This window comes from Chrysoperla carnea, chromosome 5 (assembly GCF_905475395.1).
Source record: "Chrysoperla carnea chromosome 5, inChrCarn1.1, whole genome shotgun sequence".
NCBI lineage: Eukaryota > Metazoa > Arthropoda > Insecta > Neuroptera > Chrysopidae > Chrysoperla > Chrysoperla carnea.
The window spans coordinates 14451371-14479368 of record NC_058341.1 but is presented as its reverse complement, the minus strand read 5'-3'; the positions used below and the strand labels follow the sequence as shown (position 1 = coordinate 14479368).

Sequence of the window (27998 nt, the reverse complement as noted above, 5' to 3'; positions counted from 1 at the left end):
AATTGTAATATAAATAAATTAATTGAAAAACGACATAAATTTATAAATTAAAATTTATGATTTAATAAATATATAAATTAAAATATATAAAAATAAAAAATAGAAAATAACAAAATAACAAAATGGATTGTTTAACAAATAATGTAAATAATACATTATTATTATTAAATAATGAAAATTCATTAACATCAACATTATGTAAAAGTTATTTAACATCAATGCAACAAATTATTAATAATAATAATAATGACATTTTAAATTTATCCGTATCGTTTAATTCGATATCGAATAATAATAATTATAATCAAAATATAGTTCTAAATGAAACAGTACCATATCGTTCATACAAAGAACGTCCAGAAACATATATTGTTCCAGTGATATTTTTTATAATATTTGTTGTTGGTGTGTTAGGGAATGGAACATTGGTGATTGTATTTATTAGGAATCGTGCTATGCGGAATGCACCAAATACGTAAGTTTTTAAAAAAACCATTTTTTTCTTTATCAGTTAAAAAACTTTTTTCTGCACACAAAAATTTTGGTTTTATAATCAATAAGTTACGCTTAAAAGTAGATATCAAAAATAATTATCGTTTACTGTGACAAAATAAAAATGTTCTTTGACCCGCTTTTTTATAAAAAAAAAATTAAGAATTACAATTCTATACCAGAAAATCAGGTTTCCTGGCATATGTGGTATAACAGACATAGCAACACTCAAGCTACAACTCTTATAAATAAAATTTCTTGAGGAAGTTTTTCTTGTCAGAACTACTGTCTAGCTACAACTCTAAAATAAAATTTCTTGGTGAAGTTCTTTTTGTCAGAACTGTTTTCCACGAAAAGACTACTAATCGTTTCTTCGATTTTTCTTCAAATCAATCCGATTATGGTTAGAGGTATTCCATAACTCCCCCTTTGATAATAAGATATTATTACACGAAAACGACTTATTTGACAGATATCGACCATCGCATTTGTGCAAAAAAGCTTGCTTTTCAGTTTTTTTAATTATAATTTATATTATGTACTCTTTGGGTAACAAAATAGAATTATGCGACCTTAAATAAAATAAAAAAAAATAAAAAATAAATAAAAATAGAATTAAAAAATCTATTGACGTGACTGAGTTTCGACCTAACGACCTACTGCATATAAGGCAACGTTCAAGTAGTGAAATGACCATGGTACTATAGTCACTTCACTACTTGAACGTTGTAATTTCTATTAATTATTCAAGGTAATCATTATTAAAGTAATGCTTCTTCTGATAGAGAGTTAATCGGACAATTAGAAGTAGGTTAAAGACTTCTAAGATTTTATAAGCATGTATAAAAGCGATTTTACTAATCTACAACTTGTTAACAATAGTTTATTAAAAATATGACATTTGTCAGTATATTATCAATCAAATAATACAAATCTATAACCACGACACTAATAATATGTTTAGATTGAGTGTCCAAATTATACAAAATCGAATAGAAAAACTAAACTGACAAACAAAAATAAATTATTCTATTTATATGTAAATCAAAATAAAATAGGACTAAAATTATTTAGAATTATAAATTAATATGTAGTCTTGTCATCCCTGTCTTCAGAGTGTCCCAGAGGTATACGTTGATGAAATTTCAAAGAGAACAATGTAACATTGTTCGAATTACAATGATTAGTTTTTGATATAATTTTGTGAGTGTCTCAGAGTGTCCACTCCTCGACCCCACAAGGAAAATTTCATCGAAAGAGTTAAGCAATCTCCAGGAAATCTGTTCGACAAACAACTTTTTTACAGTGAGATTGAAAGAAGCCATTTGCCTATGAAGTGTTATATCGGTCAGCTTTACCAATTTTATGCCTGGACAATAAGCAACAATCTAAACACTTTCATTAAATGATTGGTTTCTAAATTTTTGTACATTAATTTGAATTTTGAAACTCTCTGTTACTTAGTTATTATCAGTTTAGTTTTAAAAAGAGATCATTTTATTGGTACACTCTGTAATAACCCGCATAATATGTCAAAACTAATATTAAAACCTCATTTTTATATTGAAATTAATTCAAATAATAAAAATAAAACATTTTTGTTAGTAAAATTAATTTTATTAAAAAACTTTCATGAGCTTTTGACATTAGGTATTCTATATTCATATACATTTATATTCTTCCAATCACTTCTCCAGAGTGGTAAAACGAAAAAATCACAATTCTTGAGATATTAGCTTCGCAGGAAAATTTCGTTTTAGACTACCACCGACTTTACAAGGCTCATTTTTAGAATTATTGAACTGTATCCGTCATATCTTGAAATATACAAACAAATAACCATGAACGTCAGAAGCTCACAAAATTCGTAGCGCAGGAGCTGCGTTAGCTAAGCAAATTTCCTCAGAAATTGAAAACAAATAACACATTTTTCTTAAAATCGAATATTGCATTTTTAGTTTTCCAAGAATTTTATTTTGGAAACTAAGCGTCTAGAAAAAAAAAACATAATCGTAAATTGCTTAAAACTGATCAAAAATAATTTTTTTTAAATAGTTATGTATGAGTGACTCCTGAGACAAATATTTTCTACTTTTTAATATAATAAAGTTACGACCCAAAAAGTATTTGTTAAACAAAATTTTTAATTTAATATAAAGGAAGCGATGAGAAAATCAGGTCATAATCACCATAAAATTGCATTTTCATCCTATTTTCATGTATGGAAACCGGCACGTAGGTCATATTTAAAGAGTAATATTTGATTACAAACAACGGGCGGGTAAAATGTTACGACCCTGGACCAGAAAAATGGATTTTCTGGTGTATAAAAGTCGAGTTTTATATCACATATAAAGTTGTATATAATTGTTTTCCATACCAAAACACAAAAGGCTTTCTTCCCGCCCTTTAGTTACGGAAAAAATATTAGAGAAAAACCATAAATTATGTATTTTCGTGTGCCACCGTGTATATAATATCTTATCAATTTCCTCTACACCACAAAACTCAATTATTTCTATTAATGTCGAAAATAGTTTTTCTCGAACAGAAACAGGTATAGGTACACATATATTAAAGTAAGAATATCAAATACCATCTAAAAATAGATAGCAAACAAAGTTTTCAATATGAAGGATGTGTTTTCAAAAGTTTCACTCACAAACGTGGAATAACACTTTTATAATTAAATATAATAGATACTTTATAAAATTTCATATTATATTTCAATATTATAATATAATAATACATTTAAAACAAAATGTCTAACAAAACACTAAAAACTAAATTGTATCAAAGAGCTTTTAAAGTTATATTTATTAAAATTTTAATTAGAAAATACTTTTTAAGCTTTTATTGTACTAAAAAGTAGGAAATAATTTTGTCTATGAGTCACTCATACACGACTATTTTGTAAAAGCTTGGGGAGCTGAATTTAAAATGTTTAGAATGAATAGGAGCGCCTCTTTTTGGATCAAGATTACCCTATCCACTGACTTTCATCAAATTCCAAAACAAAATTTTTTTTTTGCAATTTTCTCGATTTTTTTAAAGGGATAACCCTTCAAAAAATTTCAAAAAATGGGAAAAAAAATTTTTATCTCCAATTTCGATAAAACTCAGTATATAGGGTAATTTTGACCCAAAAAGTTCAAAAATCGGGTGCATTTGTTCATTGGTCTAATAGTTTTTGAGATACGGACTATAATCGATCCAAATATTGCCATATCTCAGAAACTCCACATCCAATCATTAAATTAACCCAATTTTTTTACTTTTTGGGTCACAATTACCCTAACCACCAAGTTTCATCAAATTCCAAAACAAAATTTTTTTTGCGATTTTCTTGATTTTTTCAAAGGGGTACCCCTTAAAAAATTTGCAAAAAATCGAAAAATTTTTTTTATCTCCAATTTCGATAAAACTCAGTATATAAGATAATTTTGACCCAAAAAGTACAAAAATCGGGTACATTTTTTGGCTGGTCGAATAGTTTTTGAGATACGGACTAAAATCGATCCAAATATTTCGATATCTCAGAAACTCTGCATCCAGTCATTAAAAGAAAAGGGAGGGGAAGTACACAAATTAATTTAATGGGATATTTTTTTAATTCAATTAGGAACAAAATGAGGCATCCAGGATTAAATTCAATTCATTACTTAAAACTTACCTATAAATTAAAAATACCTTTTTTTACTCCACTAATAAATAGAGTTTTAAATAACAAAATAAAATTTCCACACAATATCATCTGCTGATTTTAAATTGAATTTGAAAACATAACAATATGTGTTTAATTAAAAATATTAATTGAAAATTTTAAATTAAAATATGATTATTTGTTATCAATTATAACACTGCATCATCACATAATTGACTAGGAAACCAATAAGTGGAACATATAAGGGCATATATGATTCGGTTAGACAAAAATCTGATCCCATTTTAATGAATATTCCGTTTTGTCAGCAATTAAATGTGTTTTTCTAAGTCAAATGAAATTATTTTAAGCTTTTTTTAGTCTATCATTCTACACCAAAAGAAACTTCAAGTCGTAGAACACATTAAAGGCATGCATCTTCTTGTACACTTTTATACCTTTAAAATGACGCCTGGTATAGCTCAAGAAGTATTTTAACAAATAAAAGTTTGTAAATAAATGGTGGAAACGCAGATAAATTATACAGTATATCCATTTTACTATGTTATATGTTTTTATTTGCGCTTCCACCATATTTTTGAAATATTTAGTAAACATAGATAGATATATGTCTTGGTAGGGTTATGGTATTCGTTGTGTGAGTAGTTATGGTAGGGACAATAAAATCAATGCCAGCGCTTGAAGTGAAAATTTTTTGGTGATAAAGGAAGCTGTTATGACTAATTTGCAGTTCTTTACATGTTAATATTACAGAAAATGTCAAATTAAAATTATTGAAAAACACTAATTAATTAAACTTAATGCATTAAAAATTGTGAAAATACGAAATCAAATTGCACAAATATTATTTTTCAAATGTAAATTATCATAATTATTTATTTAAATTTGTTAGACAATAATATTAAATTTTCATGGAAACGCCTCCAATAAAACTCACACACGGTGTGAATATCTTGTTTTAATTTAGATTTTCGAGACGACAACAATAATTTTCCTATCAGCTTTAATTTACAAGGATTTGGAAATAATTCTCTACTCAATTCAGTTGACTTTTTTAATTACAATTTATAAATTGTATATAGATAGATATACCTAATAAAGGTGACAGAAACGATAGAATTTTCCCATTTCTGTATTTGACACAATATACTTAGAAAAAGGATTGTGTTTTAGTTATTTTTATTGGTTTTTATTGCCTTTGTTATACCATGTATATATGAAATATACATAGTATTATAAGTTTAGTCCCAAGTTATACCATGTATATATGAAATATACATAGTATTATAAGTTTAGTCCCAAGTTTGTAACGCCTAAAAATATTGATACTACAAAAAAAAAATTGGTATAGGTGTTCATAAAATCACCTAATAAATCCATTTCCGGTTGTCCGTCCGTCCGGCCGTCCGGCTGTCCGGCCGTCCGTCCGTCTGTGGTCACGATTACTCAAAAACGAAAAGAGATATCAAGCTGAAATTTTTACAGCGTGTTTAGGACGTAAAAAGTGAGGTCAAGTTCGTAAATGAGCAACATGGGTCAATTGGGTCATGGGTCCGTAGTACCCATCTTGTAAACCGTTAGAGATAGAATAAAAGTTTAAATGTAAAAAATGTTCCTTACAAAAAAATAAACAACTTTTGTTTGAAACATTTTTTTGTAAACATCACTGTTTACCCACGAGGGCGTTAATTAGGTACAAATTTTATAGTATGTATTAATATCACAGTGAGTATCTTTTGTTATTTACGTGACGTCAAAAAAACAAACGAGTGCGCATCAACACTTGCGCATTATATGAGAATATCAGTTAAATATGTCAGATATGTATGTATGTGAAATGTGACAGAGTTATCAACACTGCCTATACATGGTATTTCAACAATTAACTCAGTCAATTGTTTGTTTTCACTTGTTTTATTTTATTTTTTAAGTTATTTATTTATTTATTTCTTTAATCAATTTGAAAACAATAAATATTGAAACAACGTGGGGTCAGTTTTCAAAAGGTAATGTTTATCCTGAAAATGACATAAGACAACATTTATACGATTGAAATATCCTCGTTAAATGTCCATGATAAGTGCGAATTTACCATTCACAACTAAGGTTCGGTAAGGACAGTTTAATAACGATTTAAATTGGACAAATTTTTTTACTCCGACAAATCATGGGTCGTTTTATGACAAGAAACGGTTCTTCATTTATGACATATTCTAAAGCAAAATTACGATGTACCTTTCTGTTTGAACCACGACTTGAGTGGGAAACTTTTGCAGATCTAGATTTTCGACTTTCAACGTTATTTCTTGTCTCCTATGTATAATAAAATCATAGTCAAATCATTACAAAAAATCATATGATATTTTGCAACTGTCGAAAGAATTTTTCAATCCGTTTGATAGTCAAAATTTCTTGCCGTTTTCTTTAATCAATGAATTTTAACATAAAGGGCAGGCTGTAAATAATCATCGAAATATCAAAACATAATCAAAACCTCATAAGATTCATCGAAATTTCGCATCTTTATCTTAAGATCTCGTTCTTCTTTCTCTGTTCTTATTCGTGTAACTATTGTTAGCTATCAAAAGACTGAAATACTAACAATGTAATTTTTTTTTTATAGGGCACAGAGATCCCTTGATCTAGTTGCTAGGGACCCATTTGCGATATCCATCTTTGGTATTATTTTTATTTCTATTTTTATTCTAAACTTAAAAAAATATCACAACTCATTTCAATTTTAGAAACAATATGCTAAAAATATTTTTTGTCAAATTTGTGTATCCAAAAATGGTTTTGTTATTCTTTAGAAATTGTATAAATATGCCATTTGTTTTAATTCTACTATTCAAAACGCAAAACGAAAATAAATATTGTAAATATATTAATTGCATTATTCCAGCAGTAATTAATTGAAGCCTACCTAATTGTAGGTACTTTATATCCCTAATCAATTTGAATAATATCAATCTTTTATTATTTAATTATTTTAATTAACTTTCCAGGTGGAGTAAAATTTTAAAAAAAATTACATTAAATAAAGGGTTCGGGAAATGTACGGGAAAAATCCGTGCGAGATTGCTATGTTGAAATATAAACAAATATTATTTAGATATACATCTTTAAAAAAATTTTAATTTATTGCCTGCTTGTTAGAAATTATTAAAATAAATCTCGTATAGTAAATTATAGAAATATTTAAAGACATTAAATTTAATGGTATTCACTAATTGTGGTTTAATTTGTCACGAAAATTATGACATCCATAGTAAAAAGATAATTGTATTTGCTTTTATTTAATGATTTTTCTGATTGTGTAAATAAATTTAACAAAAAATGTCAACCAAATTAACCATCCATTAATATTAAAAATTATCGTATCATTGGAATTTTCATTGAATATCCTATGCTCATAACAAAATGGTTGTAATTATAATTAATTTCATTTATACCGATTGGAATCTATCTCGTTAGACATAAGAAAATATATGAAGTAAGAAGAGTTTTTATGAACGTTCTTATGTATAAAACAAAGAGAGAATGTGTAGTGTATGTTATAGGTATTGTATATGTGCAACTTCAAGTGATGAGTCTCACCGGCTGTATTCATTCATGTATAGAATTATACAATCCCTCCTTGTTTTATAAATAAAAACGTCCGTAGGAATTCTTCTTACTTCATATAATATAAAAGGCTAACGAAATAGTTTACAAAGAGTATAATAAAAGTTTGTTTATTTCATTATGACAGTGAGGAATTTCAAAAAATTTTTCATTCATTGCTTAACAGGATTTTCGTCTCGTCACAATTTCCTAGTCGTTTGACTAGTAATAAAATAATAATTTCCCCAAAATAAAAACTATATTCATTTGAAATAAATTATTTGAAACGGTGAAATGATTATCATATTAATAATAATTGTTTTATATTTAATTAATTGTTCGTTAACACGCAAATAACATCAGTAAAAAATAATATAAAAATCCATACTAATATTATAAATGCCAAAGTAACTTTATCTGACTGTCTGGCTTACTTTCACGGCTAAACGGGTGGACTAATTTTGGAAATAATTAACTGTGAAAATGAGAATAAGCTACTTTGTTTTCTGAAAATTAATCGATATATAAGGTTGAAATGGAGTAAAAGAGAAGAAAGGTTGAAATGGAGCATTCTCCGAGGAGAATGCCCATAATCTTTAAAAATTGAAAGGAGTAATGGAAACAAAGGCATGGGGGGAGACAAAAAATATCGTCATTCTATCCATTTTTATACCATGAATATATGAAATATATCAAGGTATACTAGGTTTAGTCCCATGTTTGTAACGCTTAAAAATGTTGATGCCAAGACCGAAATTTTGATGTAGATGTTTGAAAATCACATGATTAGCCCATTTCCGATTGTCTGTCCGACTGTCTGTCCGTAAGCACGATAACTCAAAAACGAAAAGAGACATCAAGCTGAAATTTTTATAGCGTGCTAAAGACGTAAAAAGTGAGTTCTAGTTCGTAAATGAGAAACATAGGTCAATTGAGTCTCGGGTCTGTAGCACACATCTTGTAAATCGGTAGAGATAGAACAAAAGTTTAAATGTAAAAAATATTTCTTATAAAAAAATAAACAACTTTTGTTTGAAACAATTTTTCGTAAACATTACTGCGTATCCGTGAGGGCGGAAATTAGTTTAGATCATTATACAGTATTCTATGAGAATATCAGTTTCCTATGTGTGTTGCACCACTCTCGTGCTATATCAACACTATATATACATGGTATTTCAACAATTAACTGAGTCAATTGTTTGTTTTCACTAGTTTAATTTTGAAATAAATTAAGTAAGTAGAATTCGTCTTGTCACAGCTAGTAAAATAAAAACTAATATTATAAACATTATTAATTTAAATATTATATATTTCCTTTTAGAAATTCTTAATAGAATTTCTAACTAACTTTTGATACATAATATAATTTTCTATCTAAAGTTTGTTTCGTCATTTTAATTAAATATAAATATTTTATGTTAACTTAGTTGCATAAAAGAATAGTTCTTTATTTTCGAAAAACTTTCTATTTATAAGTAATCTTTTCTTTCAAAATGACAATAACTTAATATTCACTTTGAATTTTCAGCTGTTGTTTTCTTTGAGACAGTCTTCAAGAAGTTCCCCGAAAGTTCCCAAATATAAAATATTCTGTAATGCTCAAATAATTTAACCAATTTCACCACAATTTCATCAATTTCATTGATCTCAATTAGTAAAATATGTCTCCTAAAATATCCTGATACGTTTTGAGACTTCTCAAATGATTCTAATTTGTACAGTTGAAGATGCTACAAATAAACGAAAATGAAAGAAATCGATCGCGTTTTGCTACAACCTCGTGGAATGAGTTAGTGGAGGAAATATTTCTATTTGTTAATAAGCAATAAATTGTTAATTCAATTGCACGGTTAATGTTAAAGTTGACTTACAAAATTAATAGATAGGCAACTTGAATTGCGAACACGTTATACATGGTCATACAAGTTGCCTATTTATTAATTTTGTAAGTCAACATTAAGCGTGCCATTTTATTAACAATTTATCAATTTATTGTTTATATACAAATAGAAACATTTCAGCAACTAACTCATGCGTTAAGAATGATATTTGACACCTAAGAAACACATGAGGATTTACCAAAATGAAAGTGGTTTCTTTCATTTTTCTTTATTAGCCGATTTTTGTAACATCCTTTACTGTATCATATGCTTTAAGGAGACATTTTTGCCTCATACTTCCCAAAAAAGAGATTTTCAACATACCTACAGTTTCACTTACTTGCAGATTTTTTGCTTAAAGTATTTTAATCAGCAATAATACAATACACCTGCTTGAATTCCTGATGCATTCAGTAAAAAAGAATTATAGGTCATTCCGTTTGGGTTGATATTGATACTCCGGCTTAGATGCTACTAAAAGTTACAAAAAAAACAATCACTCCAAACTTATCAAAAGTATTTTATTGATAAAAGACAAAAATAAACAATAAATACTATAATGTGGTTCTTGTTGGACATCACAAAAAATTTAGAAATATTTTATTTTGGTATAATCAGACATTATTATCAATAATATCTTCCGGAATTTGAGTTGTCACTTGTATGGCATTTCCCGTGGGAGGTTCTGTAGTTGGTTGATAGATCCAATCTGTACAATCGATTTGTTCATCCGGTTTCTTATGAATAATTTCACTCACTGCAAAGCCATCAGAATCCACACAAAAGAAATCGTCGTTAACTTGCTGTAATTGCATATAATCGCCATTGGCTAAGCATGTTAATGAAAAAGTTCGCCCTTCTAATTTGGATTGCCAGTAATCTCTTGCACAATCTTAAAATCATCAAATATAGAAATTCAGAAAATAATTTAACCAAATTTAAAAAAGCACTCGTTAAAAGTCGTCAAAAGCATTCGTTAAATTACGAGCAATCTTTTTTCAATTCTGTTCAATGATTTTTGGTAGTTCAAGGCGTAACATGAAATGGTACGAACTTAGACGGGTCTAAAATATCTGCCAGTTGATATTTAATATATTTTCAATTTTGATGGGGAATTATGTTATAAGTTGAAAATTTTGTTTAATTATGTAACTTTCGATATTTCGAAAATCAAGGCAGATATCAAAAAATTGTATTCTTATTTTTCGTCAAAATTCATCATCAAAGTTGAAAATAAGGTAAAAATAATTGCAACCGCAAGTATAAACTTGCCTTGGCGTTCGTACTACTTTAATTTGATTAAAAAAAAATACTTTACTGCAATTTAAAGTTCCTCCGTTCGTATTTGATTCCTGTTGATAGCCTTGTATTCGTGAACCATCTTTCCATGAGCAATAATACCTATTCCAGTAAAAAAAAAGAAACACATCAAATTAAAATAATTAATTTTCATTCGCACATCTTAAGCCTTAAAATATTCTATTTATTTTACGGGACTAGAGTGGGAAATAAGTAGATATTTGGGACTACGTAGGTGGGAATAAAACAGACATAATAAAATTTTGATAGCTTCGTATCGTATACCTCTAGATTCAACACTGATTTTGTTATAAGATAATAAATAAGTAGTGTTATTTTGTTATGTTACACCTTTATCCAATATTTAGAATTTACCTAGAGAGACTTTAATTAATACGATAATTTATATTTATTTAATGTCCAAAGTATTCGAAAATTATAAAAAATATGTAATAGACTATTTTCCTGAAGTTTACATAAAATGTTCATTAAAAGTGCCAAAAGGTTAAAGAGGGTGTAATGTTAAATATTTGGGCAGGAATTCTTAGCTGTTCAGGGAAAAGGTCTATTGAATTTAGACGTAATGTGAATAAGCGATGATTTCTTTTTTTTAATTAGATTATTATATGTCAACGTTTCTGTCCCTTGTAATACAGATTCTTATGCTGGCTAGGATTTCTAACGTGTTCGTTACACAGAAACCTCGAAAGATTTCCCTAGTTCTAATGAAATCTTATATACTTTTAACATTTCTTCGAGACAGAAGCGAGAAAATAAGTCACCTTGACCTGCTATTATCTGTGAAATGGATATTACATATTGCCAATTAATTAAAAATACCATGTAATATTTAATACGAATACAGTGTGTTCACTTTGAATGTAACCGCCTATAATTTCATGATCTACTGTAATTCAAATTACATCGCAAATATCCGAAAAATATATAAGTTATAAAAATATATATAACTTTATTCTTGTCTCAAACATTTATCTTTAGTTGAGGTTGAAAAAAAGAAAAACAGTCAAGTATTGAAAACTGACTTTAAATTGTTTTCTAAGAAGCTTAAATATTATTCAAGCAATATTCAAAAAGCTCAACTTGCTGCGAATCTTTTTTTATGCAGTTTTTTATTCTCTAATTAAGGAAAAACAGCCCTAAGACTTAGGCCATCTGAAACGCGTCTTTGAGTAGTATATATTGCGATAAAAAGTTATTTAAATCGTTCTCTCTACTCCAAAATTTGAGAACGGTTTCACTCAACGTGAAACACAGTGTATATGTGTAATATAAGCATAAGCAAATATGGGATCCATTACTATATTCTCTCAAATCCTAAGGCATAAATAAAGGTATTTCAATGTTTATTTGATATTATGTATACAACAAAACTTCCGGATAACGATAAATTATATCCTATAAATACGTTAGATATTCAAAAAGACACTTTAATTTTATATACATACGTTCTCGATGGGTCATATTGGTAATTACCAAAACTACCATCTGAATCACATTTAGGTATTGGAAACAAAATGTTTATCGTACCATGAACAGCTAATTCATTTTTAATTTTTATTAATGCATATGCTTCACTTTCACAAATCCGTAAATATCCGCCACCAACCACTGTTACATTATCTGTAGAAGAAAAGGAAAATATTTAGAAAATTACTTTCTAAAAGTTGATTTTATACGGCGTTCTATTTTTGATATTTTTCAATATAATTGTTACACTTACAGCATGGTAGTTTTTCCATTAATTTTTCTGGTACAATTGTACTCGTTACACCACCATTTTTATCACTACACCAACATAAACCTGAATCACACTGTAATGGTTCGTAATTTCCTTCCGCATCACAATGTAGTGAAACATCTGTACGTCCTTGTGCTACTAAATCCGCACGATGTCGGCTACAAGCTAAGAAAAAAGAAACTCGTGAGTAGAAGACCTACAACACTGAGGTCGTATTTGCCCCGCATTTTATATTTCCCATATGCCTTTTCAAACTACTCAAAAAGTTGTTTCATTTAAAAAGGCTGTACAGGTTTTCAAAGCCATAAAAAAGCGAAAACACCCCACAAAAAGTATATTCTCGACTCTTACTCAATCTACATACTGCTTTTCAATCCTATAGCTCAATTTGAGGGATATTGTACCGAATTTCAAAGTCATAAAACACACGAAAACTCCTTTTTCCACGTTTATAACATTAATCTGCTTAGTAAACAACCCTACTTAGCGAATATTTGCTAATTATAACTAAAGGAAGCGGTTGGGGGTCTCTTTAACATTAGACCAAAAAATTTCCTGTAATAGTGTCTAATTTTTGAACGCAAGGTCTAAATACTTAGAACCCAACCTCTATATAGTCGACAAACTATAACCCAACCAACTCGTAATTACAACACTCCGGCGCGGCCTATTTTTTTTCGGCCTATTTTCCCGTCTATTCTAGGGTGATCATGAAACAGATTATTTCGGGGGAAAATCTGTTCTTTTAGGAAGAAATATCACTTAATATTCTAATTGGTATTATGTGACGCTAGTTCTTTTTCTTCAGAGGTAATTTTTATGTCTTACCACAAGTCATGTTGTCAGCAATACGCCACCATTGTTCACCAAAAATTCGATTACCAGTTGCATCGAAGCAATAACATTTCCCCGTTGGTTTTTCACCTTTACATTGTACAGGTGCGTAGCTACCATCTGGCAGACATTTTGGTTTCCATTGTAATACATGCTCATAGTTTGGTGGCCCTAAATAATTGTAATGAAAGCACGAACCTAAAACACAAATAATGGGAAATTTAATTTATAACTCCCTATAAAATAGAGCTTTATGAGCCTGATCGATCAAAAATTTTCTACTAAGTGGTAAATCTGGTTTCCCGTCCTTTTTACCTGTATCCAGGTCACACATGCCAGTTTCTGCATCACATTTTAATCCTGGAGCACATTTATTAGCATCGTTATCACAATAAACATTTTGATCATTCAAACCTTAAAACCAAAAATTATATTAACTTTTCCGAAAATAAATTATACTGCCCAGTATACATACCAACTCGTTTTTCACAATTTGTAAAACAATTACAAATCGCTTTTGGTATTAAATATTCTCCATCTTCTCTTTTACATTCCCTTCCCTTATATTCACCTTCAAAATACAAGGATTCATCGTCTGGACAGTGTTCGGGACATTTTAATTCGGATTTAATGAATGGAATTAAAAACACTGTTAATATAATTACTTTTAGATACATTATTTGTAAACTTATTCATAAAACTTCAAAAATCATTTTAATATGTTATTACTCACACCTTCAGAACTAATCAATATAAGATAATTCAAGATAACATTAATCGAATACAGAGAGTTTGTAAAATATTTGTGAGCTAATATCAGTCTCTAGTTATAGTTACTCAATAAATATAATTTGAAGAAGAATTTGGTGAATCTAAGCACCAAAAAAATGTTGCAGGTTCCTGGGAAAAATGATAATCAAAAATTAAATGACTGAAGATTATTTAATACATATCAAGCACCCACGCTTTTTAACATTGAATTGTATACATGACCAACCAATAATTCTTTCATACTTGACTGACTACTTTCATACTCACAAGTCAAGCTAAAAAAAGCGTGTTAAACAAATAATAGGCATTTTAAAAAAGTTCAAAAATGTAATCGAGTTTGGCCTTTATTTTCTCAGTGTTTCACCAAAATTCAATTGTGAAAATTCAAGTTTTAGTTTGTAATACAAATCATAAACAACTCGTTTTTACGGAAATATTTAGGTACGTTTTTTGGCGAGGCTTTTCTTAATTGAAAATAATTTTTGAGTTTATACAAAAATTTCTGCGATAACGTCCCGAAAACCATTTGATGTGACATTCATTTTCCTTTTACGATAGTTTTACGTAATTCGACCTATTTTAAAGTTATCGTGTTTTAACTTTTCGAATTTCTAAAACAATTTCTTTTCTTTGTTTCAGATATATATTATGCCTAGCACTAGGTGATCTATTAGTGATATTAACAAGTGTACCATTTACATCGACCGTTTACACTGTAGACACATGGCCATTTGGTTTATTAGTATGTAAAATGAGTGAAAGTGCAAAAGATATTTCAATCGGTGTATCAGTATTTACATTAACGGCCCTATCAGCAGATCGATTTTTTGCGATTGTGGATCCACTAAAACGTTTGCATACATCGGGTAAGTAATAAAAAAATTATTTAGGCTGTTCAAATTTCAGATATAATTTTTATATTGGATCTCGGAAGGCTATTACTGTTTGCCTTGCACAAAATTACTATTACTCCGATTGTTTCAAAAGTTTTTTAACTTTTTGTGTCATCCTGATGAGACCTAAAGATAGCATAATTTGCAAAGAACCCGATTTTCTAAAATTTGGCAGATCTAAGACCAATCATTCAAAAGGCAGCAAATTGAAAATTATATTTTAAATTTGAACATCCTGTATGTAAACAATATATTAATTTTTTAGGTGTTTTAGGTGGTACAAGATGTGCAAAGCGTGTTCCAATTATTGTATCAATAATAATATGGTCCTTGTCAATAGTATTTGCATTGCCTGGCGCATTTGGCTCATTTTTAAAACAAATCGAGTATCCAACGAAAATTATTGAGGTATACAGTTTATTACTTTATAAGTTTAAAACGTTTCAATTCGATTGTCCTTAAGCAATTTTATGACATTAAAATGGGCATTAAAAGCTTAAATTCTAAAAATAAACCAGTTTGAGTCTCCATACTAACAGGAGAAGTGAAATAGAAGCCTGTAAAAAGAACCATAATAGAAAAAGTTTACATTTTTTAGTTGAATATACCTAGATTTATCCAGAAAAACAATGGCTAAGTTTTGTCAATATGACTTCAGAGGCGGTTTTTTACTCACTCAAGAACGTTTACTTAACTATAAACTGAATATTCATTGCGGCAACATACAGCAAGCCAATTAAATACAATTCTTGGAAAATCTACTAATTTCATTGAAACAAATTTTTCCTGTAATGAATTTGTAAAGTCCTTTCAAACTGAATATTCATATCGGCAAAATACTCCAAACAACTAAAATTGAATCATTGGAAAATCTACAAATTTCACTGAAACCACTTTTCTATATTACATTTGTGAAGTGTTTTATTGGTCTTTATCTCCGACTAATACATCCTATAGGCAAGAGCTGTTACATAAATTTAATCCATATCGAATGCTTTTAATTTTTGTAAAATTCAGTTTAAAAGCATGATGAAAATCATAAAAGCATTCAAATGAAAATCATTCCAAATATTACGTAAAAACACTAAATAACTAGGCAGCATGTTACCACTTTTTTCAAGGTTATTGTTTTTTTTATATAGGCAACTTTTAAAACATTGATGTTATTTACTTCACATATGTTGTGATACAAAGAATATGAAAGAATCTTTTTGTTGATAAAAAATTGTTACTTTTATAAAGATCTTAGATATTTTATCTTTATTTTATACTATTTTTACTGGTTTTAATAGAATGTTTATATTATGAACGATAAGAGCAAACGAGTGAAGTATTATGTAGAAAAAAGTATGTAACCAAATATTATAATAATTTTATGAAAAGAAAATTGTGAAAATACATAATACAGAGTGTTTCAGGATGATACTACTTAATTTTTGTTTAAGTGTCACTAGAACTTAATCAATCTTAGTACCTCAATTGTTTGGTTGAACCAAATTCCAGACACAATATTGACGTGTTTACGTTTTTACACTCATTAAGGTAGTGAGCCAATCGGAATCACGCTAAATTCACATTTTTCAGCTTGTTTCTATGGAAAATTGTATTATAATATATTGAAAGCAAGTATAAAAACACACTATTTATCATTCTACATGTTATATTATCATTTCTCATGTTGACGCCACTTCCGTTTGAATTCACAGTTTAGAAAAACCATTTTCAATTGTAAAACCTATACCCAGGTATCTCAGGATTATCTGTAGGTACTTTCGTCTTCTAAATTAATACCCAATTTGACTTGAACACTCTGTAAATATGAAAAACTTTCTCTTAAAGAAAATATTTAAATATACGTAAGAGTAAGACGAGTCGAACGATTCGCCGATGAAGACGATTCATCTGTAAAATGTTTATGTACATTACATTACATACATTAAATGATTGACATTTCACTGTCATTATCGTCATCGTCAAACTAAACACACACACAAACATACACATATATGTATATTAAAGCCTGTAACGAATTACGATGTGCTTGGTAACTTGAGAGGGAGGCTTTGCTTTGCTTATTTTATCTACGCAATACAATTTTTTATTTATGTAAATATTATTTTACTAAATTTTAATATTATATGAATAAATATATTATATTACTGGTATACAAAAAATATTATTCAATCTTTTATCATTTTGGTAAAATTTTTAAGTAAAAAATAATCTCTGAGTAAAGTTACCCGTATATTTTTTGGATTGTTAAGTGAAAAGGCAGCTTGAACTAAAATTATTGTGAGTGCTATGTAGACGAAAAAAGGGTAAAATGAGGAATTTTTTTGCACCTCAATATTGGCAGTTTCTTTTTTTTAAATGTTCTGAAAGGTGCATAGATCAAAATCTACATCTAGCTTGGTACTGCTACAAAGTTTGGCTTTTGCTATTGTCCAAATAAATCAATTATTGAAATTCGTACCTTGAAAATTTTAAAACTTTGAAAATATTCAACAAAGTAAGCAAAAAAAGTATACTCGCAGGGTTTTCAGGGTAGTTGTTCACGATTCTGAAGACAGAATTCCGTTATATAACCCCTCCGGGGATAATTCACCCCCTGCTAGTCTGAAACAGCAACATTTACGTAAATATTAGACAAAATGGATTATTGCAGGTATACTCGGGAGCTTTTGGAATCGCTGATCACCATTCCGACGCCAGAAATCCAATATACTGCCCCTTTCGGGGGAAATTCGCTCGTAATATTATGTAAATACTTAACAAAATGGGCAAGTAAAGTACATCCGATGGTTTTTAGGGTCTCTGATCACGATTCTGAAGTCAGGATTCCAATATACTACCGCTGTCTGTAATAATTCACCCTCAAACACTCAAACCAGTAGGGAGTGCATCCTACCGGTTTAAACATGTCAGAAACTCGATATACTTCCCCCTTTCTATGATAGTTTACCTTCTGCTGTTCCAAAACAGCAATATTCTACAAATATTCAATAAAATTGGTCAAAAAAGTATATTCGAAAGTTTTAAGGATTTCCTTCTGACATAATTCATAGTTTTTGGACAAAAATCGTCAAAATTACGTAAGGAATGAATGGCCCCTAGTACGATGTATAATGATATTTTTATGACACAAGCATTACTTTTTTCCTGCAACGTTCTTTTCAATGTTAATATGATTATAATATTTACATTAAAAAGAATAATGACGTCAAAATGTTTTAGAATACATTACCTCGACAAAGGAAAAACAACGAATTAATATTAATAGTTGACTGGCTCCTCCTGACCTAAATCAAATACCCTTTCTACAAGTTCGATTGTTTTATACTAGAACTCTTCAATGGGTATTTTCATTTTGTTATCGCCAAAGAGTTATTGTTTTCATCAAAGATATTTTCAAAAACACAAAAATATACCTCCTGCTACTTTTTAGGCTAGACTCTATACCACCCAGGTATATGGCTCTCAAAAACTTTTTTGCCTTTAATATTTCAAAAATGAAAATCTTCAAAACCGAAAAAACTCTGTTTTTATACTAAAATCATAAACAAAAGATAAAAGTATAACCACTATATTTGTTTGTTAGAAGAACATAATTTTTTCTCTAAAAAATGATTTCTATGTTTGCAATAAAAAATAAAAACATTAAAATATCTGTGCAGACGACCATAAAATAGAAAAAAATATTAAAGTGAATGCCACACAACCTCTGTATACAAGATTTTCATATTTTCTCATATCTTTCGTACCCTTACTGTTTGATTTGTTTCGTTACCTACTCACACTGGACCTTCCGACATCCGACTTCATATACGATTTTAGGCTACAACTCAAAAACTTTACGATCAGAAAAAGTTCTGATTTTTGCATAAAAATAATTTTCTTAAAAAATATAAGATATCCCTTGGGAAAATCATAAAAATCTTTTTATGTCCGGAAGATAATATTGGCCGCAAAATTATTTCTAATTTCCCCACCTAATCCATAGAAAATTCGTTCGTATATACATGGAGATAAAAGCAAAAAAATACGATTATAGAACAACTTTTTTTTAGCTTTTATACCATGAATTTATTGAAGCAACAATAATTTGGAAATTGATATTTATGATTATATATATACCATTTACTCTACGTTTGCCAAAACACACTCTACCATTTTTTTTTCACTCACAAAATATGATAAATTATCATTGTTGTTGCTGCTAGTATTATCAAGATAATAATAATAATTATTTATCATAAATAAAATGAGCCTGGCTTGTTGCCAATTTATAATAACAATCCATGATGATTATCAATATTTTGTTATAATTGAGATTATTATTAAAATCAGATTATAATAATTCCCAGAATATATGCAATTGGGTTAATTCTACTGCATATATGTAATGTGAGTTGCCTATCAATCATAATCTTTGTTTTATTAAAATAGGTATTTTACTATAAATAATTCAAAATGAATTTGTTTGAATAATTCACAAAATTATGCGTATCAGCAAATTTCTGTACTTTAAATAAAAGTTTTAAGCCATGCATAGAAATCGACGGCAAAATTTTTAGTTTTTTAAAAACTAAATTAAATTGTTGCCGAATCTGTTGGATTAACGTGGAACTTTCTAATTGAAAATAGTTTCTTAACTTTAATTATATTACGTTGATTTTCAAATGATCCTGGTCAAGATCGAGCTCCAATTCAGAGCATCTGCCTTTAAACACAATATCTTTTTCTTGAAAAACGTTCCTATACCTTACTCATCATAAAAAATATTTCTCATTAAAGAGAAAATGGATAAGAGCTTTTAGGCCTTACTACAATATATTATAAAACACAGTGTAACACTTATTTTGTAATGTTTTTCGAAAACCTGGAAAAAGAGGCACAAGATCCAGCCAATTTTTCAATTTCGTTTAGCATTATCGATCGCGTGGTAAATAGATAGTTTAACCAAAATCAAATATAACTTGAAACCACTATAGACAAAGTTTAGAACTTTCTAATCTACTTAAAAATTCGATTTCAAACGCTTCAAACACTTATCCTAAAATTTTAATGCAACCAAGTAGTATTATTGAGAATAAACGTTTCATTCAATATATACAAACACATAACATATATGTTATGATTTTTGTCTATAAAATTTTTTTTTTTTTTTTTTTTTTTTTTTATTAAAATTGGCTTCAGCAAATTTGCTATACAGCCATTATCCAAATAAAGTATACAATTTTATTACAATAAATAGTTAAATAATAAATACATCAGAAAAACAAAAATTTGACATTCAGGAGAAAAAAAAAAAGTGTAATTTAGAAATTAAAAAATAAAAATAAATTATATTCTAGTATCCAAAAATAAAAAGATGACTCTCGAACAAACAAACAAACAAACAAAAAAATTATATAAATGCAATATGAAAATTGCGAATAAAGAAAAATAAAAAAATTCAGTTAAAAAAAACAGTAGGAGAAGACAGAGAAGAGAAAAAAAAAAATTAATAAAAATACAAATAAATGAAACGTACTTTCTATTTTACGAACACAAGGACACATGGAATTAGACAGGAAGTTCGTCGTCGGGACCCGTCGAGACTGTATACAAAGGAAATATCACGAAAAAACACATAGGTTGGGGGTCGCGGAAGGGTTGACAGTAGAGGGGGCTACACACAAATTTGTTTATTTATTTATTTATTTTATTTATTTATTTATTTATTTTTTTATTATAAAACAAAAAATAGATAAGAAGGGGGGGAGTTATATTTAAATTTGAAATTTGGACTTGTTGAGGAAGTTGCAAATTGCAGAGAGGATTTCAAGCTTATTTAAAGATAGGAGATGGGGAGTCTATAAAATTGAATAATATATGCATTCCTGACGAAGGATGTTATAGCTCTTGCCTATATTAATAATTATTTTATTTTAATAACTTTTGTGTTTTTTTTTAGGTATGTTATCCGTTTCCTGATGAATGGGGTCCAAATTATCCAAAAATTGTTGTTCTTTTACGTTTTCTAATATATTATGCAATACCATTAACAATAATTGGTATATTTTATGCATTAATTGCCCGCCATTTAATATTAAGTGTACATAATGTTCCTGGTGAAATGCAGGGAGCCCATAGACAGGTAAGATCGATACTTCGAAACTTTTTTAATTTATTTTACTTGGCTTTGGTGTTAATTTTTATGCAAAAAAAAAAGTTTTTCTTGTAATATTGCTTTTCTTAATAGATGAACGAAAAAAAAAAAAACGAAACAATTTTCGTACATAAATACAATTTGCGAAAGAAAAATGGAAATAAATATAAATAAATAATTAATTAAACTCTTAAAATAAAAACACAAGAATGGATAAAACAAAAGAGAATATACAATGACTTCCGTGTATGTTGTCACATTGAAAAGTCTACTATTAGTTAAGTCTGTTAACGAAAAGGTCATTACTTCATGAATCCAAAGTTCCCCCAATTTATATGCCCCAAATTTGTACCCATTTTCAGGAAAATCAGTATAGTTTTAAGTTTTTGTAACTCTTTGTATTTCATTTAGTGGCCTAATATTATTTCAAAAATAATAATAATAAACCTTGATCCCAGTAAATGAGCAACGGCCTCTCCTTTCACAAATGTCAATGTAAGCACAATAAGGGCAGAATATCTAATGCGTTTCTCCACGCTTGTCTGTCAGCAGCAATTCTCGACCATGTATTTCCACCGTAGTTTCTAAACTAATCCGACCATCTCTTATGTCGTCTCCCACAATTTCATCATCATTCTTGCTTTTATCAAATTCACTTTTTCAAAATATTCTAGTGCTAACTTTAAATACATGTATATGGAAGTCGTACTTAAACTTTTCATAAAAGAACATTAAAAAAAAAAAACTTTTATTTAATTATTTCACTTTTCATGAATATATATACATATCGGATATTGGGGTAAGAAAATACTTACAGCGGAAAAAGGAACATTTATAATAAATCACTTTATTTAAAAACCCACAGACATCAGTGGTTCTTGGAGAAATAATATTTTATTTGTGTTTTTTTTTTCATTTAAACGTAAGTTACGAAGGAATGAATAAAAATTATCCTTTTTGTATATATCCTATTCATTATTCTTGGTTAAATTCCTGTTAAAATAACATAAAAAACACAAAAGTAAAAGCAGAATTTATCCTTCTGGAATATATTTTTGAAAAATTATTTGGTATTTTAATACAATAAATAAACAGTTTGTGTTGAATTGAATTGTATAAATCATTTAAATCCTCCCATCATAACCTTTTATAAAAAAAAAAAAATATCATTATTATTGAAGATAATCTTTGAACTTATTCTAAGAAAATTTCTTATAATTTCGGGACAAATACCATGGTGTACAATTTTTAAATAACTCTCCAAGGATTACTAGAAACCCATATAAGATATCTTTCTAAATTTCTTTTCGGATTATAAATAGTTGATATCTCTCTAAAAATTTACGAATCTTATAGGAGAAATGGTTGGAAGACGAATTCTAGCTGAGTATAATTTTTGGACAATAATAAATTTAATAATAATATCTGGATGACCGAACTTTGCTCGGTATTTTTTGAGTTAAAAAGACACAAATTTTATCACTAATATAAGACCCATAGAAGATTTAATTATTATGTATAAGACCGTTTAAAATGTCTCCACACAAATACCAATTTGAAAGTCCCGGTAATGTCGTTTATTTCATTAACTACGATATACACCAATAGATGTCAGGAAGAGTCATATTTTGCGGTGTATGTTTCAGTTTTTCATGAAAAAACGGATAAAACGACGTTTTTTTTTAAATGAAACCTTGTTAGATCGACTTATCGCCCCAAAAAGAGCTTGGAGCCATTTCTAAGATCGTTGATATATATATGTACAAGATATAAGCCAATAAATTATTCTCTGAACTTCTTTTTCCACTGGAAGTCTGGCGGAATCATAGGCTCGTGTGTCAAAATTTCAACGAGAAAATTTCAAAGCGTGAAGATTTAAAAGTTTTTCGATTTTCTGAGTAAAACGATAACTTTTAATGGGATTTATAATATGAGATAAAATAAAATAAACATTTCTAATATATATATCAACAAATCAAATGAAACATGAGAAAATAAAAGTAAATTATTACAAATGTAATTGAAAATTATTCAAGGTCAAAAATAATCTTCTAATATAGATAAATAAGCTATAAGACGAAGCTTTAGAGAGTAAACACTAATCTTGTGTAACTCATTTAAAATATAATAAATCCAATTAAAATAAACTATGATTTATTTAACCTGCTTATACAATTTGCAATTTATGCAATATCCATTACATAATATTATCAAAGAAATTAATACAAAACTAACGAGGTTTATGCAATGTACATTACATAAATGTAATTAAGCATCACAAAATAACTAAACAAAACTATAATTTATCACATTTATTCAAATAATTTAATAAGTGTTTCTTTTGTAAATGTTTCAGGTTCGAGCCCGAAGAAAAGTTGCTGTAACTGTATTAGCTTTTGTTGTTGTATTTGCAATATGTTTTTTACCATATCATATATTTATGTTATGGTTCTATTTTCATCCAAATTCCAGTAACGATTACAATGCATTCTGGCATTATTTACGAATTATTGGATTCTGTTTGAATTTTTTGAATTCATGTGCAAATCCTGTTGCGTTGTATTGTGTCAGTGGTGCGTTTCGTAAACATTTTAACAGGTAATATATTTATTTATTTTCTCTCTTTTATGTACAGGATATTTCACACCAATCGAATCCCCAATTTATAAACAAGATAAATAATTGGGCGAAATGTAAAAAAAATCTCAATAAACAGCGTCAGCGCTGTTGAGTGGTGATACTTTCAAATTTAAGCTCAAATCAGAATTACACGATTCATACCCAGTACATTAAATATCGTTTATATAATTTTTTTGGATTCTCATTTCCCACTGCTGTTACCACCAATGAATTTTTAAAGCACTTCCAATATTTTAAGAACTCTCTGTATTTCACATAATGACCATTATACAACGTTTACGATATTCGATATTATCTAGATTTCATTTTAAACTGTAATATTTTATCTGAATGCGAGGCCATTATTAGTATGTTGATATGTTTATCGATAAAATTTTTCCCACGTGTATGTAATAATTCTCTGTTCAATGGTGGTTTTTCTTAAATTCAAAGAAAATTATGTTTTCATTTTATGTCCGATTATTTGAAAATGTACACAACACATGCAAGTATTATATTCCTATGTGGCCTACAAGTTGCATACAAGCTATATATTTCTATTACTCTATTTGTAAAATAGAATCGATTCACAATTTGTTTTTATTTGTACGAAGAGATAAACAGGAAGAATAAGTCGTAGAATTTCTGATTTAATGGGCTTAGTTTATTGAAAATACCGTAAATGAAACTTCATAATAAAATAAATAAGAAACGCTCAATCTCGTATTAACTCATTGAGAAAACTTCTTCCAATCATTAGAGTTTTCGTCGTTTATTCGAAACTATTCTAGCTCTCCTAATTCAATTCATCAATTCGTGGTACATAGTTAAATATTTTGCAAATAAAACTAAGGATATTTCTCGGTATTACCAACGAAAACCACAATGTTAATTTCACACCAGTCTACATAAAAAAAAGCAGCATACATAGCGGAAAATAAAAACGTTATTACCTTACTCATATATGCAACTCAGTTACATATATGTATTACAAATTGCCTATATTAAATAACATTTTAAAAGTACCGTATATTTTACAATACGAAGCCTTGCCTTGGTTAGAATACATTTGCCTCATACTTTTCTGCCACCATATATTTTTACTATTATTCTCGGAATACGTGCGTATAGAAAAGCGGCATTAAAAAAAACCGAAAAAGAATCTACATTCTAGATAGAATGTGTTTTTTTTTATAAAACGTTTGCAGAAGATAAACCATAATGTGTTTACAGAAAATATTGATAAGGATTAAATTTATCCATTGTGTAGATATAATCGACGTTAGTCGAATTCTCATATTCGAAGTAGAATCGACTCGAATAGATATTTGCCAATGCAATTAAATATTCATTCTAACTAAATGCAATAAAATTTTCGATAAGAATGTCATTAAATATTTATCATTGTTGATGTTGTATTTATTACTATTTAACAGACAATAGAATAGGTGAATTAACCGGGAAAGATTATGTGAAACCTGTTGAACATTTTATTCAGAATTTCCCCGAAAAGTTTTGTTCGGCAAATAATAACTGTGATTATAGATCCTTTACCTCCCTGCTCAAAAATTATCCTTTATACTAAGTTTCATCAAATTCCGAAACAAAAATTATTTTGTGATTTTCACGATAGTTTCAAACGAATACCCTTAAAGAAAATTGCAAAAATCAGAGGAATTTTTTTCTTCCAATTTGTCTATTTGACGACGGCAGGAGTATAATTTCTGAGATATCGACTAAATTCATTTCCCTGGCTGCTCTCAACTCATTGATTACAGCTATTCTTGTGCAATAAATTTTTTTCTTTGCCCCACAGAAAACTCCTCTTAACGAACAGATTTTCTAAGAAATTGTTGAAAACTTTCGATGACTTCTCTTTCTCTTGTAGGGCAGTGAATGACCATTATCTTCCTGAATGGTACTTCAGGACACTTCCTTCTACGTCAAACTTATCTCGCAAATTAGTAATTTTAATTTACGTTAAAACTTTGACAATGTATAAATTTTTTGGGACACTCCATATAAATATTAAATTTATAAAATTAGTTATAGTTACTGAACCCTCAATTACCCTGTGTTTGTAATTTATTTTGAACTTAATTACCTACTCGAATTTTTATTTTACTATCTATGCTAGTAATAATAACGCAGTTGTGTTGATTGAGGTTGTTTGAGTTGTGTTTTCTAGATGAATGCTTTAATCTGATAAATGTAATATATCATCATTTAGACAAACTAATCACCACGAAGTTGATGTAGGCATTACAAATACGTATAACCAAACGATGAGACGTCCTGGCAGATAAAACGATATTTATTCCTGACCCGTATTCGTATAGACTAAACTAATGCTTGATCTTGAAAAATTGTAGCTGCGTGTACTCGCTATATTCTATTTCTTCATTTTTTTTACATTTGGGTACGATATAAAAAAACGGAAATAAATTTATATAGAAATATTCGATGAACTTCGTTTCCGAGCCTGCAATTTATTTGATTATAACTTTTGATCAGCGATTATTAATCTTAATTAATCTGCAGCTCCAATTTATTAATAGCTATACTATCCTTAGACGCCCCCAAAACCCACCCCCCTCCATAAACACAAACTTTACTTCTATCTCTTGGTTAATTAGATGGCCTTCGGTCGTGAAACTCGCTGCGCAAATTATTAATCGAATTTAAAGAGTATAAATTTATTTCAAATATTTGAAATATCCCGATTTTATCATAAAACCAAAATTTACCTCAGCATTCCGCATTCTAGCATTGTAGGAAAACGAATAGCATAAAAAAATTTTCGAAATTGCCCGAATTTTCTCGTGTTCATTTCAAAAGTATCCATCCTTAATAAATTTAGACCCGATGTGATTAATGTTTTGAGTAGATAAAACCAGCCGATTTTGATATCATGAGGGAAGTTTAAAAATGGTACCTACCTAATTTTAGGTATCGTCCCCTCGTCGTTAGCCACCCCCATTTTGAAAATTCAAATGACACCTCCTACCTTGTGATACTTCATTTGAAAGAACATAAAATTCTCTATTCAACCATGATAAAAAAATGAAATCGATCGATTGGTTCTAAAGTTAAAGACTACACAGAAAATGGAAGGTTTGAAATCAATTATTACAGTCATAAGTGATTATTTTAAGACATGTTCGAAATGGCCACAATTATTTGCCAGACAAAAGTACATTATGTTTTCGAACTGTTCGCGAACTTTGTTCGAAAAAGCGATGTTTTGCTATTAATTTAATTGAAATCATACCTTTCATCTTCTGTGTAATCTATCTTAAGAATTTTTTTACCATAGTTAGATAATTTTATGCTCTTTCAATTGATGTATCACAAGGTAGAGGGTGTTGCCTCTTTGTGTACCCTCGTTACAGTTATGCCCATTTTGATCATGTTATTTATACGGAACCCTAAAAATATCTACATTACACAAAATTGAAACTAATTTCCACCTATCAAACCATATATATGAAGATTTCTCATTTGATGCTTACAGATATTTACTATGTCGTAACCGGCAAAATGTACGCTCACGTTCGACAACAAACACATATCGACGTGCCAATTCAATGTCACTGACCATGTCACGTATAAACAACCAACAATCTATACATGCAGGCATCTGTGGTGCTGGCGGTGGTGCTGGAGGTGGTGGTGTAGGAATGGGTGGTGTAGGTATTGGCTATGGTAGGAAATCACCCTTACAACAAGATCAACAACAACAACAATGTATAATGATGACAACTACAACAACAAACGGGGGTGCAGGATGTACAAATGGTGATGGTAAAACGTCATTAAAATGTAGTAATAGTCATCATAGTCATTTACATCATCATCATAGTCATCATCATCACAGTCACCATGGTCATCGTCATCATCGGCATCATTGTTGTGCAAATGAGAATGGTACCGGAAATACAATGACTACAGCGATACAGGAAATGTCTGTACAGTTACAATAAATTGTAAAAAAAAAAAAATATATTAAATTATGAAAACTTTTTCAAGT

At 28.8% G+C, this 27998-nt stretch overlaps 2 protein-coding genes across 2 annotated transcripts; one reads left to right on the top strand and one right to left on the bottom strand.

Annotated features, from left to right (window-relative positions):
- Positions 1-122: 122 nt before the first annotated feature.
- On the top strand, positions 123-27996 carry LOC123299649 (neuropeptide CCHamide-1 receptor-like). The gene is made up of 7 exons (XM_044881924.1): positions 123-198; positions 331-475; positions 14945-15171; positions 15464-15606; positions 21155-21337; positions 23706-23947; positions 27483-27996. Exons 1-7 carry the CDS (start codon positions 123-125, stop codon positions 27949-27951), a joined length of 1485 nt encoding a protein of 494 aa, XP_044737859.1. The 3' UTR covers positions 27952-27996.
- On the bottom strand, positions 10241-14253 carry LOC123299650 (thyroglobulin-like). Its single transcript, XM_044881925.1, has 7 exons — positions 14010-14253; positions 13850-13948; positions 13529-13732; positions 12683-12865; positions 12408-12582; positions 10961-11043; positions 10241-10534 (listed from the first exon to the last, which is right to left on the bottom strand). The coding sequence occupies exons 1-7, from the start codon at positions 14209-14211 to the stop codon at positions 10257-10259; spliced, it is 1224 nt and encodes a 407-aa protein (XP_044737860.1). The 5' UTR covers positions 14212-14253; the 3' UTR covers positions 10241-10256.
- Positions 27997-27998: the final 2 nt, after the last annotated feature.

Excerpts from the sequence above, each read along its gene's own strand:
- LOC123299649 (XM_044881924.1), top strand. The coding sequence starts at position 123 with ATGGATTGTTTAACAAATAATGTAAATAATACATTATTATTATTAAAT. Across the intron at positions 15,172-15,463 it reads AAAACGTTTGCATACATCGG|GTGTTTTAGGTGGTACAAGA; the intron begins GTAAGTAATAAA and ends TTAATTTTTTAG. Across the intron at positions 15,607-21,154 it reads ATCCAACGAAAATTATTGAG|GTATGTTATCCGTTTCCTGA; the intron begins GTATACAGTTTA and ends GTTTTTTTTTAG.
- LOC123299650 (XM_044881925.1), bottom strand. The coding sequence starts at position 14,211 with ATGTATCTAAAAGTAATTATATTAACAGTGTTTTTAATTCCATTCATT. Across the intron at positions 12,583-12,682 it reads AATGGAAAAACTACCATGCT|ATAATGTAACAGTGGTTGGT; the intron begins GTAAGTGTAACA and ends TTTCTTCTACAG. Across the intron at positions 10,535-10,960 it reads CGGAGGAACTTTAAATTGCA|ATTGTGCAAGAGATTACTGG; the intron begins GTAAAGTATTTT and ends GATGATTTTAAG.